Source organism: Euprymna scolopes, chromosome 19 (assembly GCF_053919585.1).
Source record: "Euprymna scolopes isolate OS-2025 chromosome 19, ASM5391958v1, whole genome shotgun sequence".
Lineage (NCBI taxonomy): Eukaryota > Metazoa > Mollusca > Cephalopoda > Sepiida > Sepiolidae > Euprymna > Euprymna scolopes.
In genome coordinates, this window is record NC_136500.1 from 21,742,651 (window position 1) to 21,765,258 (window position 22,608).

General features: G+C 32.5%; 1 protein-coding gene across 4 annotated transcripts in view; it reads left to right on the top strand.

Moving 5' to 3' along the window:
- LOC145303483 (glycerol-3-phosphate dehydrogenase, mitochondrial-like) overlaps positions 1-22,608 on the top strand; it is a 214,099-nt gene that overhangs the window by 88,090 nt on the left and 103,401 nt on the right. For all 4 annotated transcript variants that reach the window (XM_080144851.1, XM_080144848.1, XM_080144850.1 and 1 more), the window contains exons 5-6: positions 16,898-16,995; positions 22,405-22,568. In XM_080144851.1, coding sequence (XP_080000977.1) covers positions 16,898-16,995; positions 22,405-22,568 — 262 coding nt within the window. The remainder of the gene's footprint in view (positions 1-16,897; positions 16,996-22,404; positions 22,569-22,608) is intronic.

A 22,608-nucleotide genomic window follows, 5' to 3' on the forward strand; every position in this document is an offset into this window, starting at 1 on the left:
TCAGCATAAAATTCAGTATTAAAATGACCCAGAAAAGATTGATGTGCTGTAAAGCAACCAAACCCGAATTCTTGCAATTTTAATCATTTTATTTACTAAATAGTTTCAACAATAAAAAGGAAAAAGAAAAAGAAAAAAAGGATTTATTGAATAAACAACAGCTGTTACACAACTCGAATACTGTCGTTTATTTTTGATGTGAAAAATTGAATATTTCAAACAATTCATGCCTTTTTATTAATAAACACCCAAGTTCTAATTTGGAGAATCAGATGTCATGACTATATCGTTTTTATTTTGTGTTTCTGAAATGTGCTGTAAAAAATATATATATATATATATATGTATACAGATATATAAGTAGACATTTAGAAAGATTGTAGATCTAAACACAAAAATAGGCTTATGGCTCACAAAATTTATACTAGAATTGTCTGCAAGGACATAATGGCATAATGGGTAAAATACTTGGTAGAATTCAGCTGTAAGTGATCTTCTTCCAGAAAAAAAAAAGTGGTAGTAGGAAGGCAGGCTCGAACCTGTACCGTGAAGGAGGAGAAGAACGGTAAAAAAACTGACGTCTTTGCTGTTACGACCACCACCAAACCGGAAGTGACGTAGGTTTAAATTAAGCCTAGACAATCGAAAAGAGAGGATGACTTTCAAAAATATTGGTGGAAAAAGCGACCCCCCCCGTTGAAAAATGCCCAGTTGAAGATGAAGATATTAATGTTTTTAGCCAATTTTTCAATATTTGTCGTCTGAAAGGTTGAACTTCAAAACGATACTGATTTTGGTAAAATCCGTCGCCTCTGTCAAAAGTTTTAGGCAGACATGCAAACATACATACATACATACATATGTACATTTATATATTGGTAACTAAAAATTTTCGCCCCAAACCGATTAAAAAGCTTGCCCTATCTCTGAATACCCTTTATGTAAAATTTCAAATGTTTAGACCAGAAATTGTCTGAGTAATTTGGTAGAGACCGCAGACATCAATTTTTTTTAACTTTGACCCCTTAACATTTATTATTTTGGGCTCAAATCAAGTTATTAAGTTAGATCCATGTCCAAGGAACCTATATCTAAAATTTCAAGCATTTAGATCCAAAATTGTCAGAGGAGTTTGGTAGAGTTCTCAAAGGTCAAATCGTTGAACTTTGACCCCTTAACAGCCAAATTTCTGGCCGAAAACCGATCACAAAGATTTTCCCAAATCTCAGTACCCTGTATATCAAATTTCGAGTTTGTTGACTTAAAATTGACAGTTATTGCATAGGGAACTGTGCACAGACACACAGACACATTCACATATATATATATATATATATATATATATAAATAAAAATTACAATAAGTTTACCAAGGTAATCAAAATGGTGAACTTAAAATATATTATAAATATTAAAGAGTTAATATTTACAAATAAAGTAATCTCAACCAGATGTAAAAGCTCAATAAAACCGAAAAGGAAATAGAGCTTATAATATGAACAAATGAATAATAAAACATGTTAAAAAAACATCTTGAAAAAGAGTTAAAAACATATTTAATTTTAAAAAGGAAGCACAAGATAAGTGGATAGTTCTTAATCCGCGGAGTTTCGAAGAAATACTCTCCTTCTCATCAGAGGGCAGGAATTAGCAAAATGCGGGATCGGATTTTGCATGTAAAAGTATTTAATGAAACCACAAGTAAGTCATATATATATATATATATATATATATATATATATATATATATATATATATATATATACAGGGTGACCCAAAAAAAAAACAAAAAAAAAAAACAAAGAAAGTATATCTAGAACATATGCTGTAGAACGGAGAAAAGAAGGCCAAAGACCCTAGTGTTTTAATGTGATGTTTGAATATAATAATCTAGTTATGATCAAAGTTTCATTTCATTTGCACAAAAAACTAAGAAACGGGGCCTAATTAGAGTTGGGGCCCATTTTTTTTTGTGGTCAGCATGGGTGCCCGGCGTTGCCCGGGTGTTTGGAGGTGTATGCTAAACAATAAAACAAAACAAAAAAGGTCAATTTTTTTAACTTTGACCCCTATTATGACCCCTTAAAATTTATTGTTTTTGGCTCAAATCAAGTTATCAAATTAGATCCATGTCCAAGGAACCTATATCTAAAATGTCAAGTGTTTAGACCCAAAATTGGCAGAGGAGTTTGGTAGAGTTTTCAAAGGTCAAATCGTTGAATTTTGACCCCTTAACAGCCAATTTTCTGTCCGAAAACCGATCACAAAGATTTTCCCAAATCTCAGTACCCTGTATATCAAATTTCGAGTCTGTAGACTAAAAATTGACAGTTATTGTGTAGGGAAATGTACACACACTGACACACAGACAAGTTCACTTTTATAGATATATAGAGATATATATATATTTCTTATAAGTGTTATATATATAAATTTCTTATAAGTGTTTTATATATATATATATATATATATATATATATATATATTCAAGGAAATTTTCAAATAATTACAGATTTCACACTACTGTAAACTTTAAATCTTTATATTGCTTGTCTAATAACAAATTTGTTGTAAATTCTGGATTTACTAAATTTAATTTTATATACAATCCGGTCTGTTCTTAGACTGTTCTAGACTCATGAAAGTACACATAGAATTCTAATGTGATAAATGATTAGACAAAAATAGCTCAGATTCTTGCTTAATCTTATCAGCCAATGATACTTCATAATATAAATATCTTTATGAATATAAATAAAACGAAGGAAATAAAAATAGATAATAGAAATGCAAAAACTAATCTGAATGATTGTTGAAAGGAAATAACTAGTTGCCTGTGAATGCCAGAAGACTTGAAGCAAGGCCATTCACACATGTTATTCAATTCAATTAACAAAACAATGTATGCCCCCCCACGCATGACTCATATTGACCCCCAAATTAATCAACTTAATTATTTAGTTCATTCAACAATCAAAGAAGATCCTCATATTGTGTTTCATATCATTGTTGGTTCAGTTTTGTTTAAGACATTTGCATTGAAATCGGTGTATAAGGCCACCTATGCTTAGCTGTTAGTAGTGCACAAACAAAATAAGTGAAATTCTAATATTTTTTATTGTAGCTTTTACGCTTTTAGCAACACATGTGCTTAGCGATATCTTTTCTGTACAAGAAGCTAACATTTTATGTAATTGTGGTATCATGAATAAGGCATGTGACCTCCCCCCCCCTCTCCCATCCTGCCACATATCCAGAGCTAAGACCCCCATCACCACCAATGGAAGAAAATGATTCATTAGCAAAGGAGGCAGTGAGATGAGTAAAAAGATGATGTGAGAATGGGGCTGCTGAGGTCTTTTGAACTCTCAAGACAGGAAGATGCCTCATGTTTAGTAGTCAATTTTCAAATAGTCAGCTTGAGAGTGTGTGAGATGGCAAGGGCGGAAGTAGTGACCTTCTCCTGACCAGTTGTGGTGGCAACTAAGAAAAAGACCGGGCATAGAGTTTCTGATTGTGAATCAATTAATTTAGGAGTCAGTTAGTTTAGGACAGTTTTCAGTGTAGAACAGTTGACAACATTCTGGCAGTTTGGAAATCTCCTGAGAGATCAAAGAGATTGGAGTCAAAGTTAATGGAGAACAGAGCTTTAGCAGACGAGATGTTGAAAGAGACATGTTTTTACATATGTATTTCGGAAGAAATACTAAAGAACAGTAGTGAAAAGACAATTAGATTGATATACATATACATTTATTTACAGATAAACGTAAAACAAGGTTTACAAAGAATATAATATTGTACTCAATATGATATACAAGTCGGAGAACAACAGACATACATACTAACTAAAGAATATATTAAAGTTCCAACTACAATAAGGAAGAGCAACATAATAGACAGCAATATATGCAAACAATGAATACGCAAATCTTACTTTATGTTGCACGTTTCTGAGAGTCTATGCACCTGCTACCAATTTTTAGAAAGAATGTATATAAGAAAGAGCATGGACAAACCATTTGTTTGTTTTAAAGGACATGCCAGGAAAAGGATTAAAATTTCATCCTAAAATCCACGCATCTATGGATCTAAATTATAACTCTTGTCTGTGAGAGCGTATTTTTTAACATTGGTTGAGAATAAATCCAAGGGTGATAACTCGGATAATTGGCCCAACAGATGTAAACAAAAAAGATATAAAAATTATTTTTGTAAAAATATGACTGAATTATTTCTCATGAGTAAACTGTAAAATGTTCAATAAATGTCACAAATTCCTAATGTGTGTAGATATAAAAAGGTAGACTTACCGATATGTGTAGGGTGGAAATGTCAAATATAACTGATATGGGCATAGTAAACAAGTGACTGTATGGTGTCTGAAAGGCATTCGACAGAACTCATCTTGATAATGAAGAGACAACTGTATGTGAAGGAACCATGACAAGTGAATGTTGCTTCTGTGACTCAACAGAAAAAGGTGGGGGTGAAAATGAAAAGGAGGAATGTGGCAAACATTCTGTACTCTCAGTGGTCAGCCCCAAAGCAGCAGGGAAGGAGAAGTGTCATGTCTTTTATCTTGAAGATCACCTGGCTAAATCAATGGCTAGTTGACTGCTTTGTGATTACATGTTATTTGGGACTCCACACATCATGAAAAAGTGATTTCCAACAATGGGGTTTCTGAAAAAATTTTTAAAACTCTCAAATGACAAAATTAAAGTGTATTAGTGATACACAATTTTAAAATTGCCTTTTTATATTTTTATAAAATTAAAATATTTTCTTGAATATTCATATTTTCATGTGCCAAGTTTTTAAGGACAATTAAAACACAAAAACAAAGCACAAATGCCTATGCAACGTTGAAGAGTTCCACAAGAGGAATCTTTTGTAAGGTTTTACTGTCCTGTTGTTGGATGAAGATGTAAGAAATTTGCAGCAAGAACTCATCTAGTTACCACCACAGCAAGGAACGTTACTTTCCTCCTTCGTGTGCCTAACATGAAATGGAATTTCCATAAACAGTCTTTTTGTAAGGACTGACCATCTGTGGAGCACATTGTCACAAAATTGCTTCCCTGATCCCTACAACATGGTCCTTTTCAAATCTAATATGAATAAACTATTTTCATAAGGCACTAACCTCTATATTTGAGTGGCTCTTACCCTGGATAAGAGGTGACTTCTCAGAAACAAACGGTCATAATGCTACTTTATTTAAAGACAATTTATTAATCTGATTTTTCTAGTCCCTATTTACTTGCCACACCACGAGTGTAGTTAGACACAAATCCAGTTTTAATGTGAGGAAATCCAGTTCCCCTAAAAGGAGCACTCCGGATTGAGGCAAACATAAAAAATTACCTCAGTTTAGAAGGAGCTCTTTCTGTGACCGGAAGCAGAATAGATGAAGGGTAGTATCAGAACAAATACTACACTTTGCTTCTAGCCTAGTCTATCTTCTTCCAAATGTTATAATATCTCATCCCTCGCCCTGCTCATAAAACAAAGAAAGGAATAATGTTTAAGTTTTAATTCTTTCTTTCAAAAGAATTTCTTAATTCTCTTTTTTTCATTGTAATTTTTTTTTTAAAATACCTTTATTTGTAAAATAAAATGAATTATTTTTTTTTACTATAATAGTATTATTACTTATAACGAATATGTTCATGTTTCAGAATTTTTGAGTTAAGAATTGATGATTTGTATTATGTGGACTAGTATTGTCATCTTAATTACTTTCATAACGTTTTGGCTAATGCAATCTCTGAGTTTCTTCAGATGCATCTTTTCAAATTCTGGAATCTATATGGAATTTCTAGTAGAGCATTTTTTTAAGGATTCTGAATTTTTGAGATGAGAATTGATTATGTGTATTATTTGGATTCTTCAGACTGCTATTCTCATCCTGAGTGTTATTTCCACAACATGTCGGTTGATGTAACCTCTGACATTCTTCAGGTATATATCTTGTCAGACTCTGGAATCTGCTTAGAATTTCAAATGGTTTGCAAGCAAGTGTGGTGCAGTTGATGGAGCACTTGATGAAATTCAGTTGTAAAAGTTCTTACATTTCTAGAGATTGAAAGTTCAGTGTTCAGTACGAACGATCCAAAAATACAAATATGAATTACTTAGGACTTCTAAGGAACGAGAGCATGCTACCCTCGTAGATTAAATGAAGCGTTCTGTTCAGAATTCCGTGCAGAGTCCTGAATTCAACAGAAAGATTTTAAAGTTCAACAAGATACACCTGAAGAAGGTTGGAGGTTATATCAACCAAAACGTTGTGCAAATAACACTTAAGATGAAAACAGTTGTTTGAAGAATCCAAATAATATGAACTTTTAAAGATTCGGTTCGAAATTCCACAAGCCTGAAGCCTTATTTAGATTATACTGACTACTATTTTCATATTACAAATTTTCGGCTGATGTAACCTCTAACTTTGGGAACCGTTCTGATTGAACTTTAGAACTTTGATACAACTTCAAACTAAACCCTTTATTTAATTAACTGGAGACGAATTGTTTTCATTCCATCAGAATGAGAACAATCTACCTCCTTCATAAATTAAAGGATTCACTTCAAAATTTCATCCAGGTTATCAAGTTTGACATAGATTCCAAAGTTAGACTAGAAGGTCAGAGGTTACATTGTTCTACACATTAATATGAAAACCAAAATAATAATAGTAACCCAATTATTTAAATAGTTATGAATTTTCACTTGAAGAATTTTGCAACAAAATGTAATTCTTGATTTAATAAAATTAGGTAAAATTAGTTAAAGCGCAAGAGCAGCCATTTTCTTTGAATTTCTAAAATCGATTGCAGCAGAAAGTAGCTTTTGGAATTGAAAACCAGTAGTTCCAGCAGACCCGTTTCATGATAAGAAGGCCTTTAACATAAAATGATATGGACATACTATTAAACATTTATGATCCTTATTGATTTGTGTTCAAAACTTGTGTTTGTGACCTCGTCAATTAAGATGACACACTTCCAGTTATCAGCACATAAACACTGGATATACATATGCACTGATGAGCGCCAAATTTAAAAAATAATCAGCTATTATTTTATATTTACTTATTTTTATTTATTTTTATAATGAAAGTTGCCCCAAACAAAGCATGAACCTACTTTATATAAGGAACTACAAAAAAATACTAATTCAAGATCAAAATCTATCCAACAAGAAGTGTTGGATGGATAAATTCTAACAAAGAAAACAACAATTCTTTCCCCTTTGTCAAAAACATCGTTCCTGGAATGCAAGAACTAAAAGGACAAGGTAAGGGAAGAGAGAGTTGTAAAACTGCTGAAAGTAAATCCAAGCTCCATTTTCTTATCCTTAGTGTTCTTTACACTGTTATCAGAGTGTTGATTGGTCCATTCTCGCTTGGCGAATTTCCAGTTATCTCAACATATATATAAAAGGCACTTTGTATCTATGTGTGTGGAATTGGAAACGGCTGGGCCAATTTTTGTTAAATTTCATACAAATGTACCTAATTTATCTGGTAGTATTCTTAGATATGCCTCTGATAAGTATCAAAAATCAATAATTGAAAAAATCCGATTAAGAAAGGAACAGTTTCGTTTTGATCAAAGTTAACACCTTGATACAGCCTAACATCACAAGTGCATTTGAGGATTTTTCTCACTTCATAATCAGAAGGGCCTTGCATAAAATCAACAGTAGGTTCTTTGATAAGACAAAGGCGCGTTCAAAATGAATGCTTCTATTTAGAACACGATTGAACCATGATACTTGACTTTTGCATTTTAAACTTTAATTCAAAACATTATATAAAGATATTTTTACAAAATCAATAGTGTGTTCTCTACAGTGCAATGTAGACTATAATGTATTGTGGACTGTCACTGTGGAAGACATGTAAAGTTTCCTCCAAGTGTATTACAGCAGATCCCCTACTAGATCATGCAATCGATCCATTTAATTGAAAAATGGGCAATTTCACCGATTTCGATGACAATAAAAATATTGGAAGTGTGGAACATCTGTTGATCCTCATTCAATCCCGGGCAACGTTGGATCTCCATTCTCATCTTTTGTAAGGTTGTTTTTTAAAATTACTTGTGTTGAATTTATGCATTGTTGAACATTTCATTATATCTTCTAAATTCAATATTCTCAGCGTTTATCATGTTCAACTCAAGACTCTAAGTTTATAGCTACAACAAAATTTTTTTTTTTTTTTTTTTAAACAAGTAAGAAAAACTTTTTAAAAATCTATGTTCAATAATTTATGCAAATCATTATATAGAGATTGTTCGATCAAATCTAATACATGGTTTGAGCAACTCCTACACACGTATACTGATATAGAGAGTATATATGAGGGTCGTTCGAATTTCTATTTTTTTAACTCAAAAAGTTGAATAGCTATGAAGAAGCGAGTGATGCCATTAAAACGAACAACCTTTTGGCTCCAGAATTTGTTTTTCTACATAGTCACCACAATGCACTTTTGCCAGGAATTCAATGACGCACCTCTGCTTCTGACACAAGTCTATAACAGGGATTGCTTTCTTAGAGACTCACGCCATCATTATCTGCAACAGAGAGATGAAACTTTCAGGTCATAAATGCATAAGTTCAGTCATCATAGCAATGCAATTTGCAATCTTTTGTGCTCCAGAATTTGTTTTCTATATAGTCACCACCATTCTCAATGCACTTTTGCCAGCAATGAATGATGGCTGTGCATGTGTATCTGGAGCACGTTTTGTCATATGAAGGTTGTCCTAAAAGTAAAACTTGCTATTTTGTTTTTCTAACTAAAGAATTAAAGAGATACAAGATGAGAATGGACCATTAAAGTGAGTGACCTTCTGTGCTCAAGAATTTATTTTTTCTACATAGTCACCATCATTCTTAAAGCACCTTTTTTTTTGCCAGGAATTCAATGATGCATCTGTTTCTGACGCACGTCCATGACAGGGTTATAGACTCGCACTATCATTATCTGCAACATAGATGAAATCTTCAGGTCATGAATGCATAAGATCAGTCATCATAACCATGCAATTTGTAATCTTCTCTGATCCATTTGAGTGGAATAAAAAAATAGGAGACATTACTTTTAGAACACCTTTGTAGTTTATATGTTACATATAATAATTACTGAATTACAAAAAAAAAAAAGAAAAAAAGAAAGTTGTATGTCTGGTAGATTAATTATTAATTTCAGGATAATTTCTTTGTTTAATGTGTGTTTATTTTCTGTTAAGGATGGGACAGTGACAGTTTGGTATGCTAAAAATATAAACTGATCCAAAGTATTACAAGTAGTGAAATTTGATATTTTGTTGATGGAAATTTGCTATTGCAGCCACCTCCACATTACAAGTCACATTATGAAACCTCTCTCTTCATACACTCTGTTTTTCATATTTTTATATTTTCAAAACCAGTTTTATTAAATTTGTCCTATTACTGTCAGATATTTATTACATGGAAACGTGTTTTTTTATACTTCTTACTTCATGACAGTATATACTGTGTATCATGTCACATTAAATACTTATGTAAAAGAAATGTATTAATACCAATTAACTAAATTAACGTTGGTAGAAGTTGATATGCATGTGTTTGCCAAGAATAATATTTTTTCGTTGTTTTTTTCTTAATTAAAAGTAGATAGATTCATTACATCTATCAAGGAGGTTATGTTTTCAGTCAAGTTTGTTTGTCACTGTTTGTGTACAGCCTATAATTCACATCGCTTGACCAATTGTTGCCAAACTTGGTCAAAATATTGGTCATGGTCTAATTTAGAAATTATTTTATTTTGGAATGTTTAGGTCAAAGGCCAATGTCAAGGTCACAGAAAAGATGAAAGTCATATTTTTTTTGTGATAATTTTGGTTCTGTTCCTTGTAGAGGTTTGATAATTGGCTCATATTGTAGCCAATGAAGTCACACATCTTATATGACCTTTATCATTGACTTTGAAAAGTTCAGTTATGGTCAAAATTTTGACGAAATTTTAACAGTTTAATAAAATTTGATACATGGAAGCTTAACCATGCCAAATTTTATCCTGATCAGATAGTTCTAGAGTTTTCGATGTTTCCACGGCATACTTTCAGGAATTACAATATGAAGAAGTAAATGGTCCATCTTTGTGTTGTCAGGCAGAAGTAAACAGTCTCACTACAGACTTCTTTTTCTACTTTAACGTTTTATTAAACAATTTAGGAAACAGCATAAACTCGGCATTGTGTTCAAATTATGATGAACTGATTGCATCACTTTCTCTAATACCCAACTATAGGTGAAATAGTAGGGTAGTCATGACTAAAAGCCTTGGAAGAGCAATTAGCCAAGGAAAAGGAAACTTCAATATAATACCTATGATCAAGTAGGTTTCTGTTATTCTGCACCCAGACAACCATCACTTACTTGGTGGGAAAAGTAGGTTGCATTTTTTTACAAAGTAAGATTCATGGAAAACTCATAAGATTATTTAAAATATTTTTCTCATCAGAACTAACTTACAGCCAAGTTGAATTATGCCAACTCCTAAATATAAATTCTAAAGGTTTTTTTTATTTAAATTTTATTTATTTTTATTTTTTTATCATAGTCAGGCTGTCGTTAGATCTATGTTGAATCTGGTTAAGTGATATGGAGTCTGGTCTGTACCAGATATATGACCATTTAGGAATACAGGGAACTGTATGTGGGATATATATAGTAATAGGAGCAAAATTCGCCAGATAAGAAAAAAATTATAATAGTTCTTGTGCAGAGAGGCATATAAAGTCTTTTTTTAAAAAAAAATTAAAAAAAAAGACTTCATATGTCTCTCTACACAAGAACTATTATTTCCATAGATTGGATTATACTCCCACATTTCACTACAGGATTTTTCTACGCGGTCTTTTCATTCCTTCTCTAACCCTGGATATTTTTTCAAGAGACTAAAGGATATATTATGGAACTCTTTTTGGACTTAACAATCGCCCCAACCTATTGCGAACTTTTGGATATCACTGGATATTTGCAACCATACATATTGGACTTTGCTGAGTATTCTCTTTCATTTTATCTATAAACTTATACTTTTTATTCAGTTTTCTTTCTCGGCTGTTTTCAAATATTTAGCTAATCAGCAAAAATGGATATTTATCTATACTTACTTTTTGCTAACATTTTTTCTCTGAGAAGAAGAGCCTTTCTTTGAAACTCCATGAAATAAGGAACCATTTCTTATTTTAAATAAAATATTGTAAATTTAATTCTATAATATCTTGACCCTTTCTACTTATATATATATGTAAAAATAAAACTGTGAACCTTGCTTGCTTTCTTGCATGCATGCATCTTGTTTTTAACGGGCAGGTGATTCCATCTTTTAAAAAAGGGATGACAGATGAATTTTTATGTATATATATATATATATTTTTACATAGGCATCGCCACTTATCAAGGCCAAGAGGCCACTCAAGTATAAAGGTTAAAGAGTGTACAGTAGAAATTGGACAATATAGTAATCATTAGTAATGGAAATTCGGTAAATTTGTTAACTTATATGGAACGGCTCATCAAAAACTTGTTTACCTTAGACTTGAAGACAACCATATTGTAGTCAGCTGGAAAGCAGGAAAACGGAAGATTAGAGAACGGAAGTGGATAGAGAATATGAAACAGGAAGTAGAGACGCCATCTGTCGGACAAATTGGTAACCACGACAAGAGTAAATAACCGGTGCGTTATTGAGTAATGTTACTTATTTGCATATCAGTCTGAAAAGTGTATGTCTATAAAAGTAACTTACACAGAAGAATTTCAAAACAAACATACCAGAAAAAATAGAAATACAATAAAAAATAACAAAAACCTACTGTAAATTTACTGAATATACATATATCTTTATTTTTTTCAAGAAAAGTTGCATTTTATGTTGTTTATTTACTTTTATTATATATATATATATATATATATATATATATATATATATATATATATATATATATATTAAAAGACTACCCGTGACTTGTCGGGTCAATATATGTTCTAGCTATGGAATAGTGAATATACAGAAGTGATGTGTAAATGTGAAAAAATTGAATGCATGCATGTGCAAAAACAAGCATGGCGACTAGTAAAAACAATACGGAATACATAAGATAATAAAAGTCTTAACATCGTTGTTCTTAGATTAAATGAAAAATCCTTTTTATAAGAGGGGTGTAATCTGTTGAAAAAAAAAAACTGGAAAAAAATGAAAAGACAAAAAGTACAAGGAGGGAATGTGCATTGTATACGTTCACTCTAGTTTTTTTTGTTTTGTTAACAGCCTTAAAAATATCAGGAAACAATAATTAACTGATTAAGTAATATTTAACGTTGAGAGCTTTTCACATCAAATCTTTTAAAAAAAGAAAAATAATAAGTCCCCTTCCCACACACATGCGTATGTTTTGAAGTATTTTTACATATTTTTAAAATTAAATTAAACTTAAAAAAAAATGCTAAAGATTACATGTATTGTTTACCGCTATGCGACCAAGAAATGGGTGCTCATTTTATGTTAAATTCATATAGGAAAGTGATCCCCACTCTTAATTGTTAAATTTTAATCATTTTAAAAACATTATTTGTTTTATATAATCTTTAAAGGCCATTGAAATGTATTAGCCCCCCAAAAAACAAAAAAAAAAACAGATTTTGATTTCTTTTTATGCTGGGTTATGGTTGTAAAAAAAAATACTTTTTAAAAATATTTAAATTGTTTAAGTAGTTTTTTTTTTTTTTTTTTTTACATTAGAAAAATATTTTTTGGTTTGAAAACGATTCCAACTTTTAGATATTTTAGTTTCAACAGTCACCGGCAAATTATGAAAACATTATTTGTGTATTTTATTTTAAACTAGCAGGACCCGTTAACCAGCGTTGCCCAGTTGATGCAGCCCCTCCCCCCCCCTCGTAAAAAATTAAAGTATGGTTGTTTTTGGTGATCAACTCCCAAACTGTTCATGTTAAGAACGGCTTTCAGAATAGAGCCCCCACCTCTGTTAAGAACGGATTTCGGAATAGACACTCCCAACCAGTGATCTTAGTTATCTGATGTAAGTCTTCCATTTTAGGTCTGTCAAAAAAGTCTATAAGGATTCTTTAAATAGAGACTTTTCGATATAATAAAAAGCATGACATGTAGGTGGAGCTTAAATGCAAGAAGAGAAAAAGATATACTAATGCATGTAGATTTATTGATCAATTTATATATATATATAGATATACACTTGTGCCCGATATTATTCATACCCCCCCTTGAAAATTGAGTTTATTAGGTGTAACTTTGTAAGAATTTATTGTTTACGTCCATATTGATACATATTCTTAATAAACCTCTTCTGATCATTTTCGTCATTTGAAAATCTCGGGATACTTGTAATAAAAGAAATATACAGCTATTTATAAAATCTGCAATGTTCAAACATAATCATACCCCCTTACTTTTTCAGTATTAATCGAGTTTCTGACTGTTTGTTTCCTGTGTGATTCTTATTTTGAATGCTTTTATACAACCTTTGATTAATTTCATTTCGTTTTTTGCATTTTTCAGAAATTAAAATGATATCAACTGAAAACCAATAAAAGAATACAAATTATTAGAATGGGGAAGAAAAAAGAGCTTAGTAATGATCTTAGGACTAAAATTGTGAATTCACATAAGGATGGTTTAGGTTACAAGTCAATTTCCAAGAAATTTGAGGTCCCTACAGCAACAGTACAGAGCATCATCAAAAAATTTCAGAGCCACCACACAACAAACAACTTGATTGGTAGAGGAAGGAAAAGGAAACTATCTGCTAGAGCAACCAGGAATACTGAAAGAAGTGTTAATGCAAATCCAACCACCACTACTAAGGACATTTTAGAAAATCTGGAGTCTTCTGGCATAAAAATATGAAGGCAAACATTGCAAATGACTCTGCATGAAAATGGTCTGAAAGGAAGAAGACCAAGAAGGACTCCATTGCACACCGGAAAACACCTTGCAGCACGTCTAAAGTTTGCTAGGACCCATGTGAATTCTCCAGAGTCCATTTTCTCAAGTATTTTGTGGACTGACGAAACAAAAATTGAATTGTTTGGCCATATAGATGCTTCTTACGTTTGGAGGAAGAAAGGAGAAGCTTACAACCCAAAGAACACCATACCCACGGTGAAACATGGTGGTGGTAGCCTAATGTTTTAGGCCTCCTTTTTGGCTAGTGGTCCAGGTAGTTTGGTCAAGATAGATGGAACCATGAAGAAGGAGCAATATTTGGAGATACTCCAGAAAAACATTAGACAGGATGTGTAGAAGCTCCATTTAGGACCAAACTGGATCCTTCAACAGGATAATGATCCAAAACATACTGCCAAAATAGTCAAGAAATGGTTTGAGGATAATCAAATTAATGTTTTGGAATGGCCTAGCCAGAGTCCCGACCTGAACCCTATCGAAAACCTCTGGCACATATTGAAAACTGAGGTTAAAAAGCGGAAACCTAGAAATTTGAGGGATTTGGAGAACTACTGCATTGAAGAATGGTCAAAAATCAGTGTTGATGCTTGTAAAAACCTTGTTGATAAATATCCAAAACGGTTACAGGCAGTTATTAAGAATAAAGGGCATGCTATTGACTATTAGTAAGAGAGGTATGAATAATTTTGAACTAGTGGCATTATTGTTTTTCTTTGTATAATGTTTCAAACTTGCATAATTTATTTATTTTTTGAGTTTAAATTAAATGCTTATGCTTGATCTATTGTTTGAAATCCCTTTAATATTGTCTACCTTCTGGTTTGAGCAATATTCTTATAGAAATCTCAAAGATCCGAGGGGTATGAATAATATCGGGCACAAGTGTATATATATAGATATATATAAAGCTGAATGTGTGTGTGTGTGTCTGGTCACGAATAGGCTCCTATATGTTTTAACTTAAATAGGGATGGTATAATAAAATTGTGGGGTCTGCATTCGCGCCTGGCCTCCATAGAATGGAAATAGGCACAAACTTTAATAAAGACTTTTCATATCTATCTGCGTAAGTATACTTTGATAATTATGTTTCAGTTTGAAGAAATATGGTATAATAAAATTATGGGGTGTTCGTTCGCACCTGACCTCCATAGAATGGAAATATATCACAAAGTTTAACAAGGTTTTTTAATATAGATCCACAGTATATTGTGATAAGTGTTTCAGTGTGAACACGTATGGTATAATACATTATGGGGTTTATCTATTTTATTTTTACTTTCATCATATTTTGCTTTGGTTTTGATTCCCCCAAATTCAATCCAAATTTACGACCCTTCCTTTTCATAACCTATCATACTTTCATAAATCAGAGTCCATTTTCTGTAGGCTCTTTTGAACCCAGTCAACGACGGGTACTTTTGTTAGTATATATATATATATATATATATATATATATATATATATACACTCCTATGAATTTTATTTTTTTGTGTATTTATATTCATAATAAATATCGTTTTTCCTATTTATTTAAAAAGAACATACAACTTTGTTATATATGGTTCGTAGATTTACATTCACTAGCAAAAGATCTAGCTAATTTGCATATTCTTTTAAACATTCATTTTAATTAATTCCCTATTAGTTCTTTCAATTTTTTTTATAGGATGATCATCTTTAGTTTTAACTATCACGTGTAATGCAGATATTTGCATAAAAAGGTTATAGTAACACAAACCTCTTTCTATATATATATTTATGTATGCATATATATATTTGTTTAAAAAATTTTGCCTATCAAACTCCTTTGTCAGTTTTTGGTTTACAAACATGAAACTTAGTATATAAGGTATTCAAACTTATGTGAAACTTTATATTTGGGTTTTAGTTGGGGAAAATTGGTGTAAAAGTGTGAAAATTAAAAAAATGGAATTTGCTAGGTGAAGGTCAAATGCCGGCATTATAAATAGGCATGCTATTGGTAGTTGTTTTAATTTTTAGCCTTGCAGCAAACATGTCTTCATAGCTCAGGCATTAACATCAAAGAAAAAAATAAATCATAAACTAAACGTTTTGGTTTCGATTCTCGGTGCACAAGTCATTTTTTTTTTTTTAACTTTTTAAATCATGACTATATATTGGGCCCAATAAAATATAATAAATATGAAATCTGCATTAATCAAAATATCATATTTCATATTTAAGTGTATTTTATGACCAGGCAATGCCGGGCGGCCTGCTAGTATGTGTGTGTGTGTGTGTGTGTATGAGGTAACCTCAATAAGTTTCCAGACTTTTTTGTATGGGACCTTTTGAAGTAATCTCCTCCAGCTACAATGCACTTGTTGCACCGTTCCAACAACCATTGGAAGGCCTCTTTTCACCCCCTCTCCCCATAGATCCAGACCTTGCTCTCCATAACTTTAGGTTATTCCCTAAGGTCAAGGAAAACCTTAGAGGCTGTCGGTATGAGACAGATGAGAAGATGAAAGAGGCTGTGACCAAGGTCATTAACAAGCTCACATAATGAGACTTTTATAGGGGCCTTCCAGAAGTTGTTGGACAGTACAAGTGCGTTGCAGCCAGAGGAGATTACTTTGAAGTGGACTAGAGTTTCACGTGTGTGTACTATCAATAAAAGTGGCCATACAAAAAAAATCTGGAAACTTATTGAAGGCACCTCGTATATGATAAAATAGTTGTTTCATAAAAGTTAGAAATTAAATTATTGCTTAAAATAAAATATGTTCAAAGAGGCTTAATAAACTGAATTCATCTAACTTTATCTGATCTTTCAATATGAATAATATTTTTGTCAGCCATATTTGTTTGCCAATTTGAAACATAGTATGTTAATATTTAATTTTTCTGATTTCAGTATAAGATGGTGAAAGAAGCATTAGTCGAAAGAGCCCATCTCATACAGACTGCTCCCCACATTGCCTGCCCGTTTCCAATAATGTTGCCACTTTACAGGTATGCAAATGCTCTTCATCTTTCTCCATATGTGTGATACCTATCTCCTACTACCCCCCTCAAACTATTCAGGTTCCCTTTGAAACTATTACTTTCAGTCAATACGATCTCATCTTGCCCTCACTCTCTCTAAAAATATCCTTGGGGACATTAAACAACAAGTAGTATATTTACAATATAATCCATGAATCTGGCACCGTTTCAAGAACCTTCCCCCTCATACACTACCTACAGAGGGTGATGTTATTGCCTGCTACCTGAGAGGCTCTCATTCTTGAAAGAATGTTGGGAGAAAGGGAGGAACTTCCTAACTGTTTTTTGCAAATTGGTCCTGCATGACTTTTAAAGATTGAACCACTCAACACATTCACTTCATATACACACTAACGTCTTGTCCTCTATGGTAGACGAATAAATACCAACTTACAAAGCGAATAGAAATAAATTTTGTTTTTATTTGTCTAAATTAAACAGTTAGTCCTTTTTTTTTTTTTTAAGAATGCAGAGAAAAGCCGGAATTATTTAATTTTTCAATGTGGTTGGCTTGTCTAATACAGTAAATAGCATAGCCGGCTTTATTGTCTATAAGTAGCCTCTATAAAATAATTCGGCACTCCATTAGCTTCTCATAATATTGCTCATCATACAACTACAAATATCATTAATTCTTATCCTCGAGTTACTTTTGACCTTGCTAAGTGGTGACTTGTTACTATGTAAAAAGAAAACATTAAAAAAAAAATCTTAATAAATGGAAATGTCTTTTAAATAAAACATCAATTCTGGGCCTCCGCACATTATGAGTAGGTCATTAGTCTAGGACGTCATGATTCAAGGACTTGAACTCTTTCTATCAACAAGGCTAGAAACAAAGTGTAGTATCTGTTCTGACATTTCACTGTCCTTAATCAGTGCAAGAGAAATCCTTCTAGACTGAGGTAATTTTAATTTTTGTTCCTATCTAGAATGCTCCTTTTTGGGAGCTGGATTTTCCCCACACTAAAAACCGACCTTGTGTCTAACTCTGCCCTCATAGGAAGGCAAGTAAATAGGAACAATCATAAGCTGCTGCTGCTGCTTCCTTTTCTTCTTCAACTTCTTCTATTCACTTCACCTCACTTTTCCCTTATTCAGGGGTTAGATATTGTCTGATATTATGTAAGCTGTCTTTATAAATACATTACCCATTTTACAGGCAAGCGAAAATAAGATCACATTTCAACTTGTATTACCACAAAAATGGTTTCTGCTGTCAGTCATATTTATCAATACAACAGCCATCACCTAATTCTGTCCAATGTCTGAAATAGGAATATATCAAATGCTCCAACAGACCAGCACTAGCTTTGTATGTCAGACCCAAATCTGCAATATGGGACTCTCATTCACTAAGTGATTATTTTTAGTTGAACAAATGCGTTTTTATTGCTAAAATCAGAATTATCTGATTTTAATTTGACACATTTATTCAACAAATTATATAATTATATAAATAATAAAGTAAAGCCAGTTTTTTGCTATTCTTCAAACTTTGTGATTGATAGCTTTTTTTCTGACAAAATCAATGTTTGATTCTCGTTTATCAATTTTATTATGTTTTGTTTTGTTTTGTGGAACTTTGGTACATGTTTCTATTTACTTGCGTCTCCACAAAGTCAGTTTTTGAATGTGGGGGAAACTCCAGCTCTCTAAAAAGGGGTTCTCTGGATTGAAACAAAAATTAAAATTACCTCAGTCTAAAAGGATTTCTCCTTCAATGACTGAGAACAGAATAAAGTATAACATTGGAACAGATACTACAGTTTGTTCCTAGTCAAAAGGCCAAGTTCTTAGAAAAAAAAAATGTATTTCAATTCAGTTTTTTAGTTTATTTAAAAAAAAACAAAAACAATCTGCTTCAGATGATTTTCACTGGCGCCTGTTGAACCTTTACGAAGTCAATGCAGTTAATGTCAGCATAGTTAGGAGATGGGTTCGTGGATTTTAGAATGGCAACAGATGAGAGTGATAAAGCGCATTCTAGACTTTTACAACCGACACATCGAAAGAGGCTAGCCAAAGTGCACTCATAATAGTGATGACTATATAGAAGAATAAATTTTGGAGCACAAGAGGTCACTCATTTTAATGGTACCACTCCCGTCTTTGTAGCTCTTCAATATTTTAGTGTTTGAGTTAAAAAATAGGAGGCTTTACTTTTGGAATGATTTTCACATTTACCTTATCACTTCCTATCACCCCTAACCACTGGAAAGTGGTTTCGTCCATAAACTTAAAGACACGTTTTACCAACTGTGTTGAATTTAACATTCTTTATAATTTCTATTTTAGGAAATTATTTCAGAACTAAGGAATTCAGTTCTCTTCTCATTTTTTTAGTCATTTATGTGGTCCTTCTGTCAATGCCAGTGACATTTTTGGTGCCCTTTGGGAAGATGAAACTTATGTACAATATCCTCACGTCTACATAAGGACTGCAACAGTCTTGCTTATCCAATTCCCCACTACTTATTCCATCAAAAGAATGAATTACGTATTCAGTGTGAGAAGCTGCAAGACCCACTAAATTTATATTTAATGTTATTCAGGCAGCCATTTCTCATTTGCTGCTCATTTGCTGTTTCTCCAAAACAACCTTAACATCTATTTTCACCACATATCTCTGCACTATCTGAAGGATTTACAGTAATTCAATCCCAACTACAACATCCAGCATGAATAGATCATGCGACTTGAATCGTTATGAAATCCACTAAATTTTGCTTGCGACCCTTGTCAACAAGTCAGACAGCCTTCTACTTTTGCACCACATTCACTGCTTAATCTCTCCCTCCCTACATCCTTAAAGCCTTCATCATCAATTTTAATTTTCCTGATACATTGCACGATTTAAGATTCTTCTAATTTTCATTTTTATGTCTGCAGAGATTCAATTTTAATTGAAAATTTTTTTTTTTTGTTGATTTACATTTTGCAAATATAAAAACATTCCAAATTTGATCAAATTGAAAAGTTTAAAGTATTTTTTATCAATTTGGGTGTATTTTCCTGTATTTTGTGTTATATATGTTTTTAGCCCTTTTATTGCTTCATCTAGGCTGTCTTCTCTATTTTCTTTTGTGCACAGATTCAGTCAGTATCATCTTTCAAGTGCATGGTCATTAGTTTTCTTGTTCTCTGATACAAGTACCTTAGTTCTTTTTTTTATTTTTATTTTGCTCCAAAGAAGGTACAGTGCTGCTTGGACATAAGGGGCTACTATTTGGAACCAAACCTGCAAAGGTACTATGTAGGGAGTTGAACAGCAAGATGTCTGTTTACATCACACTTGAATGTCAGTGCAGTCAGGGAAACAGGGACCCAAGAGGGAATTTCAAAATATAGCAGTTTAAGGGGAAAAAAAGTTTAGAGTAGAATATCTAGGAATCTATGGTGTAGGGGGGGGATTTTACTTGTTTAGTCAGGGGTATTTATGTCGAAGGGGTAAAAGCACTTAAAGTCCGTTGGCGCACATTCCATTAAAATACTTGTAAAACAGGCACAGAAATGCAAAATTTTGGTGATGGGACAGAGATTGGAGTTTGGTTGATAGTGCGAAACCTATTAGGTTGGAGACTCTTTAGATGCACCCAAATGTGCTAACAATACTCCATGCATATGCAAAAGGTGGCTTTGTAGAAATATAGGATACTCTTTGATGCGAGTAATTTTCTAGCATGGAGAGTACCCACTTTCTTTGCAGCAACCTTAGCAATTGTAACATGGGGGAAGTAGTTTGCTTATATTGCATCAATGTTCACTTCTACGGCACATCAGCCCTTTTGAGGAGTTTATAAAACTGAAGCAGAATATGCTTTTTATATCCTCTTCAGATCTCTTGACCATGTCCTCAAGTGGTTTGTGTCCTGAGACTGGTGCACCTGTAACCTTTTTTGACCCCTTTGTACTCAACTTGACAGAAGTAAGCTGGACTCAAATCAGTACCACATTAACCACATTATTGACACACAACACAATGTCCTTAATGTATTTCCTTCAATTCATGTTGCTTGTGAATGCTAAACCGAGGAGTTTGAACAAAGAATTTTCCAGGTATTAATCATGGCAATCATTGATTGAGAAAGTTTCTTGTGATTGTTAAAGGAAAGAAGCTTCTTCTTTGCAGCATTGAATGTTAGCATCCATTTATGTTCCCATTTCACTATAGACTAGAGGTCTTCCTTTAAAGTTTCGGCCATTGCCTTAGGTATATGTTCAGTCGTTTTCCCCCTCATGTCTGTTATAAAGCATGGTATTATCAGCAAATATACCCATTTCAAAAACAGTTTTATCAGGGAGGTCATTTCTTTTGTCTAGTTCATGAAGATTACTTCAAAAGGACTAGAGTTTCACGTGTGTGTACTATCAATAAAAGTGGCCATACAAAAAAAATCTGGAAACTTATTGAAGGCACCTCGTATATGATAAAATAGTTGTTTCATAAAAGTTAGAAATTAAATTATTGCTTAAAATAAAATATGTTCAAAGAGGCTTAATAAACTGAATTCATCTAACTTTATCTGATCTTTCAATATGAATAATATTTTTGTCAGCCATGTTTGTTTGCCAATTTGGAACATAGTATGTTAATATTTAATTTTTCTGATTTCAGTATAAGATGGTGAAAGAAGCATTAGTCGAAAGAGCCCATCTCATACAGGTCCTGGATATGACCTTAAACTATATCCGATGGTGAGGCCCCAGCTTGCGGGCTCTGGGAAGTGTGGAGCCACCCTTTAATTGCCATTGCTCCCAGGTCCACTCTGACCCGGAGTGGTAGTACCTGTTAGGGTCCCAACTATGGTTAAATAGAAACTGACTTGCAAAAAAATATATTCTATTAAAAAAATTTTCTTCAAAATCACTGGATTCGGCATTAAATAACCTGAAAAGGGTTGATATGCCATAAAACAGAAACAACCAACCAACCATCTCATACATTATACTTTCTAATTATATATTCTTTTCATTATATGTTTATTATTCAGTCACATATTTTTGTAAATAGTAAATGTAGTAAGGGCTTTTTTCTGCCTACCCTATGTCCCAACTCTATTTCATAACCTATCAATTACTGTGCATGCATCTTCCTCCTAACAGCTATAACCGTCCATTCATCATCATAGCCAATAATAAATATGTATTGCTATATTTCCATACATTAGTCATTCTTTTAAACACAGCAGATATACAGCTGATATACAATACCTCATCAAAGAAGAGTTCTACAACATACTGTTACTTTGTTGATTTTTTTTTTTTTTTACATTGTTTCCATTTTGTTGGATTATTAATAAAAATTATTGAATGTCAAATATATTCAATTTTTCTAATTTTTTTTTTTTTTTTTTTTTTTTTTGTTTCTTTAAGATGGTGGCAAGTCCCATACTATTGGGCTGGTATAAAAATGTATGATTTAGTAGCGGGTAAACAGAAATTGAGAAGCAGCTATTTTTTATCCAAATCTAAAGCATTAGAATTATTTCCCATGTTGAAGAAACAGGAATTGGTTGGTGCCCTTGTCTATTATGATGGTAAGTAATCACTTTTAAACTATCCATACAGTCATTCTAC